General features: G+C 45.9%; 1 protein-coding gene across 1 annotated transcript; it reads right to left on the minus strand.

The window, feature by feature from the left end:
- Positions 1 to 541: 541 nt before the first annotated feature.
- trim47 (tripartite motif containing 47) lies at positions 542 to 9,347 on the minus strand. Its single transcript, XM_030361476.1, has 8 exons — positions 9,093 to 9,347; positions 8,100 to 8,311; positions 7,470 to 7,515; positions 5,063 to 5,158; positions 4,523 to 4,747; positions 4,081 to 4,103; positions 3,131 to 3,252; positions 542 to 2,575 (listed from the first exon to the last, which is right to left on the minus strand). The coding sequence occupies exons 1-8, from the start codon at positions 9,276 to 9,278 to the stop codon at positions 2,046 to 2,048; spliced, it is 1,440 nt and encodes a 479-aa protein (XP_030217336.1). The 5' UTR covers positions 9,279 to 9,347; the 3' UTR covers positions 542 to 2,045.
- Positions 9,348 to 11,052: the final 1,705 nt, after the last annotated feature.

The raw sequence follows: 11,052 nt of genomic DNA on the forward strand, positions 1-11,052 counted from the left end.
GCTGTGTATAATCCCGGACCGCAACAGCTTGTCGGCATGTTGTTAGTGTGTGAAATTCAGCCCAGTATCAGCCGAGTTGACTCTAATTTCCACATTATTTACTTGCTAACGTTTGTGAATAACAGTGGCTAGTTGGCAGAACTCTTTTTACACACCAGTAGAGTGTTTATCAGAGCGGATCCCTGAATGTGACGTCACCCCTCATCTCGTCTCTGTAAACAACGGATGTTGCGCAGCATTTATTATGACGTCATTATATAGATTCTCTCTCAGCACCCCCCCCTCGGACTGACTTCCCGCGTCCCTGCTCTGGGGGAAATGCAAACCCCAAATCGGCCCTTTTGGATGTCTGCAGAAGATGCTAAGGTAATGGTAAGTAAATAAAGACCCCTTTGAAGAACAGTGAGAAAATCAGTTACTGAGCGTCAAGAATGTGGAAGTCATTGTCTTCAATTGATAGGGAACAATTAGTTGATCAATCTTTCATTGCATGGAAAACAACCAAATGCTTGACATCCAAGCATCGAAAAATAAAACAAGAAACATTGATGACTGGGTCATTTATTAACATTGCGTGAAAAAAACAACATTTAACTCTTATTTCTGCGATCTTTCATGTACAGGTCCAAAAATGTGACAACATTCTATAAAAACCAAATTAGATGTTTCCATACATTCAGACTTCAATGCATTAAAATAACATAAAAGCAATCACAATAGCAAATTGGCATGTCAGTCACCCAAACAATCAGGGAAACCTTCTCCTTAACTCAGCTAAAAAAAGAAATTTGGCCAGAACAAAATAGCCAAAACAGTATAGATTGTATGAAACATTCACACTCATCCAGTAGGGATTGGGAAATAACGAGCCATAAACTGGGACATGAGTCATCATTTTTACCCTGAGACGGGTTGAGAATGTGCTTTTGATCCACATAGAGAACGCCATGTTAAGATTTGCAAAGTGATCTTCAAACACAAGACGGATACACTCGATAATTTGCAGTACTGCTGCTCCGAAGAACAACGTATAGAATAAAGGCGTCAGTGACGTAAACGCAAAGGCTTAAAAACTGATAAATATATATGTGCCGCCGTGGAATATTATTGCGTAAAAGCACAAAATTCAGTGTCCAGGCCGCCAAAAAATAAAAAGATGGTCGAATCGGAAAAATGTTACACATATGATTGTCTGTTTAAGAGATCAATAAGATACATTTTAACATTTGACCCAAAAAAGGGTTGCATTCCGACAACACTGACGAAGACCCCAGCTGAACACATTACCTCAGCCACAGTTAGTCAGCCGTCAGTCTTCCGGTCTAAAACGATATCAGTCTTGCAATAAGAGAGAATGACATTTCTCTCTTCATACGTCTTGTGAAACCAAGCAGTTGCTTAAACCTCAGAAGTAACCCAGCAGTTTACCGAGCGCATGAAAAGGATTGCCCCGGTTTATTTGAGGTAAAGAGGCTACTGCCATATTGCACCTCTCTCTCTCTCTCTCTCTCTCTAATAGTAGCATATCTGCAGTCTCTCTCTCTTTCCCTCGATCCTTTAGTAAAATTGGCACATGTCCGTAGCCGCCTCCCCCTCCCTCCCCCTCACTAAAAGTGGCATATCTGCAGCCTCTCTCTCCCCCCCCCCCTCTCTCTCTCTCTCCCCCCCCTCTCCCTCAGTAACAGTGGCCTATTTCAAGTCTCCACCTCCATCCTCCTCAGTGAAAGTGGCATATCTGCAGTAGTGATCAACCAATATATCGGTCGGCCGATATTTGCGCTTTTTACACGTATCGGCCGATTTTTCCTGCAGTCTCCCCCTCCCTCCCCCTCAGTAATAGTGACAGACCTGCAGTCTCCCCCTCCCTCCCCCTCAGTAATAGTGACAGACCTGCAGTCTCCCCCCTCCCTCCCCCTCAGTAATAGTGACAGACCTGCAGTCTCCCCCCTCCCTCCCCCTCAGTAATAATGACAGACCTGCAGTCTCCCCCCTCCCTCCCCCTCAGTAATAGTGACAGACCTGCAGTCTCCCCGACTCCCTCCCCCTCAGTAATAGTGGCAGATCTGCAGTCGGCTCCCCGGGTCGTTCTTCCCGGGGCTGAAGAAGGGGCAGACGGGCTCCTCGAAGCGCGTGCTGAACATGTACAGCTTCTTCATGGTGACGGCGTCGTAGAAGCACAGGCGCCCGTTGTCGTAGTCCAGGTAGACGCCCACGCGCGGCGAGTTCCAGTAGTCCGCCACGGGAATGCGGCCGTTCTCGCCGTTGGCGTAGAGCCGGTCCTGGAGGCACAGGCTCCAGTAGCCCGCCGACGGGGTGAGGCTGACGAAGCCCTTGCGGTTGCTGGACTCGGTGGTGACGCCCAGGTACCACACGCCCTTGTCCTTGACGTCCACCTCCCAGTAGTGCTGTCCGCCGGCGTAGCTGGCCGTGGCGAGCACGCTGAAGAAGCGCGTGAAGCGCGCCGGCAGGTCGGGCTCGTGGCCGCAGGCCCGGCCCTCCTCCACCTTGGTGTCAAAGTCCGTGATCAGCAGGTTGGGGTGGGCCGTGTCCGGGTCCAGGGTCAGGTTCTGGGGCACTGGAGAGAGAGACACAGAGACAGAGACAGAGAGACAGAGAGACAGAGAGACAGAGGAGAGAAAGAGGAGAGAGGAGAGAAAGAACGAGAAAAAGAGGACAAGAAAGAGAGAAAGAATGAGAAAAAGAGGACAAGAAAGAGAGAAAGAATGAGGAAAAAGAGGACAAGAGAGAGAGAAAGAATGAGAAAAAGAGGACAAGAAAGAGAGAAAGAATGAGGAAAAAGAGGACAAGAAAGAGAGAAAGAATGAGGAAAAAGAGGACAAGAGAGAGAGAAAGAATGAGAAAAAGAGGACAAGAAAGAGAGAGAAAGAAAGAAAGACAGAGACAAAATGAGAGTGAGGGAGTGAGAAGACAACAGACGGAGAGTGAGACAGATAAACTTTCTTGAGCTCCATTTCGAAATGGAAAGATTACAACAACATTGACGCGTGCGAAATACGTGTATAATTCCAAGGTCAGAACCTCTACTAGGAAGAGAGAGAGGGACGTGACCCAAAGGGGGCGAGAGGGGTTGAGACGGAGAGATGCATGACGACAGACGGGTTAGACTGACTCGTGTGCAACACGTGCATCATCTTCTTCCACACGATGAGCTGGAAGGGCCCCGAGAAGTCAGTCCAGTCCGAGGGACAGTTCACCGCCTCCAGGGGGGGGAAGTCCTTGCATTGGATGGCTCTGAGGGTGACAGAGAACGCCGTAAGCACACAGGTACAGGCACTATGGAAGAAATGAACCATTACTTTGTATGGCAAACTATGAGCAATATCAGGCCTATATATCATATAAATACATTAATAGTGGAAAGCAGCTGAATCACCTCTCCCCTCCTTAGGAGAGACTCGATACGGCGCCAGAGAGTCTGGGGTCAATGCATCAGGGTGCACTGACGTCAACTTAAAGTTTAGACGAGCTGCAGATGTTAACAATATGTCTCAAATGAATGCATGGCTGACCGGCCCTACCTTAAAAGGAGAACTAGTATGCATACTGTGGGTGGGCATACCATAGGGGGAATAGCTTGGTGTGTGAGAATAAAAAGACAGGAATCTTATGATCGGCAGTGCTTTGCAAACTACTCGGCCATGTTGCTGCTGGTTCAACAATAAAGTCTTCTGTCATACTTGCTCCGGACTCCTCGGTTCCTCATACTCTCTTATTTAGTTGAAGTGATAGAATTCGGTTATTATCTACCACAGCATGCGTGCGAACACACACACACACACACACACACACACACACACACACACACACACACACACACACACACACACACACACACACACACACACACACACACACACACACACACACACACACACACACACACACACGCACGTCAGGATGTCGATAAAACATACAAATTGCAATAAACCAGTTTAATAGTGACGATGTGTGTTTTTATGCTATCATTTTGCATTATCAAATGTGTAAGTTAGATACATCCTAATGCCATTAACATGGTTTATTCAGTGAAAGCAGTAAATACAGTATTAAACCACTTACTCATTGTAGGACTGAGCAAGACTCTGGAAAGAAAGAATGAAATGAAGGTGTTAATGACACAGAAAACGTTTTAAATTACACTGATTAAACATTTCAGAGGAAAGTAGTTAAACTTCACTCAAGTGGCAATCCCCTGGCAGACATTGTTTAGAATCCACTCTTCATTCAACAGGGTTTCAAAGTAAAGTACCAGGTACAATAACATTGACTATGAATGTTGCAGAATATGAGGATAATTAAAGTAATTGGTAGTAGCTACAACACCTAATACTAAACCTGTTCCCTATTGTACATGTCAGCCAGTGGAGAAACGTTCCCTCTTGTTCAGCCAAGAAATGTCCCGAAAAAATGTAACCCACTGGTCTTGGGACTTGACCAATGACCAACGACGACAAAGAAACAACAACACCACCACCACAGACAACGTTGGCCCGCGACCGACCTCGAAGCTGGTCTTCCCGGCGATGTGGTCGTTGACGTCAGCGATGGTTGCGTCCACGGCGGCCGCCTCGGCCTTGACCGTCTTGAGGTTGTCGTCGAGGACGGCGTTGGTGGCCACCTCCTCGGCGTCCAGGCCGTCCAGCAGCGCGTCGCGCTCGTCCAGCAGGAACTGCACCAGCGCGCCGACGTCCGCCTCGATCCTCTCCTTCAGACGCTGCTTCCTCAGCTGCAGCGTGCGGACGCGCGGACACAGGGACACAGGGATACAAAGGCACACAGACACACGGACGGACAGACACACTGATTTTACAGTACTACAACTCGGCCTGAGTCCTCTCAAAATTGTGGAGCATCACCAACAAAATATCCCATGATGCATTCTAATGTACCGTCCCTAAAGACTTGCATGACATTGAAATATAACAAGTTGCCGTGATCGCAACCAATTCTGATACAATTAATGTTTTAGGTGATCAGTTTAGTCTCGTATCAGGGCACACTGATTAACAATGTCGAATGGAGGTCAGCCGTGGTGCTGTACCTTTAACTCGTTCTTGGTGCGCTCGTCATCCAATCGGACGCTGGTACACCGCGACTTCTGCCAGTTCAGTTCCAGCAGCCTCAGCTGTAGCTCCATCTGTAGGGAGGACCCAGCAGCCAGTCATCTGATTATCTGTCCCCTCATGGGATCATACATCTAGAACAGGGGTACTCAAGTAGAAATGATGAGGGGCCACAAATTTTTTTTTCAGTGACTCAAGGGGCCGGTCGGTATACGTGTGACTGAGGCCGATATATGCTCTGTTTTAGACGTAACGCGTAAGCACGTAAGATACATAACCCCCCCTTGCGCGGTAAAATATCCCCCCATACGTGCTTAAGTGCGTCGGCCAAAATTCCTGACTATGCGACTGAAACACACCCTACGCAGCTCGCAAAGACTGTGATTGGCCAGCTAACCACATCCTTTCAGGAGTCTCACATTTCCGGTTTTACAGCATAATAGCGCCATTTTTAAAAGGCCGTGACAGAAGCGAATGAAGAATTTTGAAGAAGGAGAAGAAGAAAACACAAGAACGAATTATGATAATTATAAATATAAACAAGCCAGCGATTTCCACTTCCACGCCCACAGATTCGTTCGTTGCTCCCCCTACTGTTCTGGCGGAGAATCCCCTTGCAACACGCGCAATCCTTAAGGAACCTTAAAGGAACCGTAAATCAAAACTTGTCTAAAACAAGTCCCTTGTGTAAATTACGTGCTTACGTCTCTGCGTCTAAAACGACCCTAAATCGGCCTTGACTGCTGCTGAGATGGACTGTCTGCCTCGAGTTTGGGAGGGCTGGAGCGGTCTGTGGGCTGGAGTGCTATCTGTTTATCGTTGCAACCCCCAGCCTCGTATTGAGATCGCGGCGCGCGGTTTCAAAATAAGAGCGCCCAACACGATTTTTTTTTTTCTTTTTTTTTTAATAATTAAAAAAACTTTTCAAAACAGCTCGAGGGCCATTAATAGACACCCCGCGGGCCACAAAAGGCCCGCGGGCCGCTACTTGAGTATGACTGATCTAGAACATGCTATTTGACTATTGAATTTTGATTGACAGGATTCTTCGTCGCATGGTCAATTGAAAAAAAAAATCAAGCCATTTCTTTTAAATTCACTGTTCCCTCCATTGTTGTGGCTGCCGTTTTTAACTTGATTAAAAGACTGTAAAAAGGGTTGAATAGTTTTTAACGTGTATCAACCATCACCGGCTTAAAGATGTCCTGTTCCGCCTATGTATTAGCCTAACCCAATACATTTAATTGTCAGGATGGATGTACGAATAACGTGTGAGCTCCTCCATTTCCATCTGGACAAATTACCTCAGCATCGACGGATTGATTTAATTGAGCATTGTCAGCAGGATACCATACACATGCTCACGCAGTGCAAAGTCTGTCCAACAGAAAGAAGAATATCTTCTCATACGTATAAGCGACACAAACCGGTTGATTCCAGCTTGTGATGTTCAGTAGGCCTGTGAGTGAACTCATCTTAGCTCCAGGTTATAGCGCAATCGTATAGGATGAGTTGAGACTGACATCTAACAAGACAAGGATTTTTTGATTTTGTAATACTGTCGAGTAATACCCTGATTTACCATTACCATATAATTTTGTATTATGGGTATCTGTGAGGAAATCAGAGAGGAGGAGGAGGAGATATGAGTAGACAATGAGCAGCGAGGCACCAGAGATGGCAAAATTCTATTGTCAGGGTCCTTTGATTATATGTTGTATAGCACTGTGGGTTACTTAAGCGCTATCATAAGATAGTGTCTCCAGGCAGACAGTGTCCCTAAAGGGGCATGAGTGATCCTTAAGGTCAGTTGTGTAATTCATTGGAATGTAGAATCAAATAGGATAAGATAATCCTCTACAAACTCTTTGTTTATTCAGGAATGCAGAAGTAAATCAGTTCATGACCTGGGAGTATCATGCAGGCTTTGCTAGTACATGAGACTGTTAGAGGCTGGACTATGAACACGTGATCACGTCAATACCAAGCCTTGCTCCGCCCGCCTACTACTTCCGCTCAATTTTAATTTCCCTTCAGTACTGGGTCTGGATTTACAGTATATATTTGCGGGTTTCCTGCAGCAATTATTTTGGCTGTCCAATCGGCGAAAAGAGGGATTGGCTGAGAGCAATTTCGTTGCGGTTGTGTGCTAGTTTGAGTTGTAGCCAGAAGACGTTTGTCAAGAACAAACGTTAGCGATTGCTTTTGGCAGATCAAGAGTGGCACTTGGCAGATCCAATCGTTTTAAACTCCAACAGACACCCGCCTTCAAGTGAGTTAGCGTTTGTCAATGGAGTGGCCAGACACTCTGTGCAAATGAAATTGAGTACGAGAATCTGGTAGGACCAGGCTAGTCAAGACCTTGTCTCAAACTCTTTTTCATACCTTCATGTCGTGGACCACTTCATGCACTGGGACGACCTCATGGTGTCTACAACATAGAGAAGATCACAGGATTAAGGCCCATGTATATACCCGCACACTGACACACCATGCAGTAGGACACACATATTACCAAGTATTCAGATAGAATAGCTTGGCCAGTCAGAACCGAGGCCAAGCAAGTGGTTTGATAATGGATATTGGCACAATAACAGCCTTTTGTTTGTACTGGTGAGCAGGGAGAGTTGATTCAAGGACGTCGATGTTTAGACAAGAGTTCAGCCTACAGCCTCACACAGCAATAGAAGGCTGCACATGACACACAACAAACCACACACACAACACACCACACACCACATCAGATTCCTTTGGTTTTTAGGCTTACTTGGCAATGCAACCGTTTCCGATTGAATGCAATGCCAAACAAAAAAAGATTATGATGCCAAGTTAAGCGCACCATAACTATTCAGTTAATAGCCTTTTAAACTGAATGATGAACTCGTACGGCCAGTTTTAGGAAACAGGTGATATTACAAGACGAGTGAACAGCAGTAACAACTTGTTAAAAACACACACACATGCGCACACACACTCTAACTACATCCTAATCCTCTTTTACTAAGAAGGTAATACCTGTGTGCTCTAGACTCCCTGCAGACTACACAAATGGGCATGTGGTCCGTCTCGCAGTAGAGCTTCAGCTCCTCTCCGTGTTGCTCACACTTGCCGTCCACTTTGATCGGTTTGCAGGGTGGGGGACAGGAGCTCAGCGACTCAAAGTCCTCCACCTTGGCCACCAGGTTCTGGACCAGGTAGTTCTTGGTGAAGGTCTTCTTGTTGAACACCTGAGACAGAGACAGACAGTGTGGTAGATTTTAACCGAGATATAAAACACTTTGACTAGTTTAAGAGAGAGTAAAATAAATCGAGGGGTCCGGAGCAAGTATTGACAAAAGACTTTATCGTGTAAGAACAATAACAACGATAACAGCTGAGTGGGTCTGCAGAGTCACTGGTGGTCAACGGATCAGCTTCTTCTTTATCCACACACACACACAACAGTTTCTTTGTTCAATATTTCCGCCCACATCAATCATGAGTTCATCTAACCACATTTTCAACAAAATCATTTAGGACACCAGTCTGAGGTCAGCACGCATTAACCCCGTAGCTTCCTGCCCCTATCATGGGTTCCTTCCAACATACGCTCTGACCCCAGACTCACAGGCACTGTGTGTCTCCTACCATTAAGATATACAGGCCTAATAATAATCATAGTTTACCCTAGAATATAATCATTAATTTCTACCACAACAGTAGCACAGACAATTCATCCAGAAACTGCCTTTGACAAACGATGTGAGAGGAATGTGAACACAATGTGTCACCGTCAACGCATTTCTCTCCCATCGTTATCTTCGCTTCCCAAAAAGGATGCAATGAGGTGACGTCATCTGACGACGCTGCCAACACCGTGCCGTCCACACACCCACGAGGCCGGCCACTTTTACCAGGACCACAATACCGGAGACACGACACGGAGCTACCGGGGAACAGACAGACAGGGAACGACTGACTGACGCATGGGAAACAACCCATCAGCAAACCACCACCACAGCCACATACCGCTCGACACTGGGGACACTGGTAACCACTGTAGACGTCGCCCGTCTCCTCCCAGTGCGTGAGGATGCAACAGCGGCAGTAATTGTGTCCGCATTTTAATATGACGGGTTCTTTGAAGAAATCCAAACAGATGGAGCACGACAGCTCTTTCCTGAGGTCTTCTCCTGCACCACTCGCGGTAGCCATGTTGGTCCTTAAAAAACAACAACACGGCGCGCAGAGGAGAGTACGGGAAACAAGCAGCTGCGTCACGATGTGTGACTGCCGGCTGAACCAATCCGATCAGCGCAAAGTTCTCTCTCTCTCTCTCTCTCTCTCTCTCTCTCTCTCTCTCTCTCTCTCTCTCTCTCTCTCTCTCTCTCTCTCTCTCTCTCTCTCTCTCTCTCTCTCTCTCTCTCTCTCTCTCTCTCTCTCTCTCTCTCTCTCTCTCTCTCTCTCTCTCTCTCTCTCTCTCTCTCTCTCTCTCTCTCTCTCTCCTCTCTCTCTCTCTCTCTCTCTCTCTCTCTCTCTCTCTCTCTCTCTCTCTCTCTCTCTCTCTCTCTCTCTCTCTCTCTCTTCCCCCCCCAGCATGGACACCAAAACAACTATTGTTAAGATAAAGAAACCATATTTATTATTATACATATTTAGTAATTCATATAAAGACACATATCAAATTCTTTAGGGTGAAATTTCAATACAGATGGCATGGGAACGTGATTGCATTGCATAGCTTACATTTGCCTTGTGAGGGATAAGACTCAAAAAGTGCATTTGATGACAGATGTATGTACAGTAATCGTTTTTCAACCAAACAGAACACAAACCCTTCTTGTATACATTGGCTCAGGATTTCAGTTAATGAAAACAAGATAACTTTATAACTGTGGGGTTGAGGATAAACTGACAAAAACGATTGATGTGATTCGACACACATTTTGCTTTTTTTAAGTAATGAACACCAGGGTGAGAGAAAAGGTTCACAGCATGTGTTAAAAAGTACAATACAATTCAGTTGTGATATGCTAGTCAAAATCATTGTGGTGTAGCGTCTGCTCATCATGTGTAGAGCAACCAGTTTTTCCAGACTCCCAGTTCCACTGGAATCGTGACAGTGGACAGGTGGCACACACAATGTCTGATACATTAATCCTTAAACGCAGACAGCATCACCACTGACGCCATTGGTAGTCCACGGCAAGAGTGTGTATGTGGCTCAGTCGAGATTCTGTTCAGACAGAAGAGTTATGTTATGTTTATGCTACAAGAAAGTCTTGCTCACAGGAAACCACTCCTACGTGATTGGGTTTAAGGGTAATCAATCCATTTGTGTGAAGTTAATGACCTCTGTGATACTCGTCTTCGAATAAATATGACATAATACAGAAAGCAAACACACACACACACGGTGGGCTCGACACAACAGATAGCAGGAAACTGTGTTGTGACACAGAGTCAATATAGAGGTGACAAAAATACAAAACATATCATAAAATGGTTAAATCCAGCTCAGAATGATCATGTTCAGAACTCCTCTCTCGTTATGCTGTAAACAAAACACAGACCTCAGGACCACAGTGTATGAACTAATCGTCGAAAATAGCAAATAAAACCAGAAGAAGGACAAACAGTGTTTAACTCCAGTGCTTTAGTTGGCTTATTTCACACAATCGGGGTGGTTTGTTCAATCGCTGTGCATATCTTGTGAGGAATTATTCTAGACATGAGGATAGTGTCGGATCCAACGTGAGTGTTACGCGCGACTCCTTTACCCAACACATCGCGTGACAGTACTTCTGTCGTACCTTCGCTGTCACTGTCGGCAGCCTTCAGCGGTGTTCCTGGAGCGCATGGCAGCTTCAGGCACTTCAACAACATCAGATCACACAGCCCGCACTGGGAGCAGGATTTGAAATGCACGACGATCGCAACACAACCTCGGAATGTGGAGTGACACAGCATGATCCTTAAATATTTTGGC

Source organism: Gadus morhua, chromosome 7 (assembly GCF_902167405.1).
Source record: "Gadus morhua chromosome 7, gadMor3.0, whole genome shotgun sequence".
In the NCBI taxonomy this organism is placed as follows: domain Eukaryota; kingdom Metazoa; phylum Chordata; class Actinopteri; order Gadiformes; family Gadidae; genus Gadus; species Gadus morhua.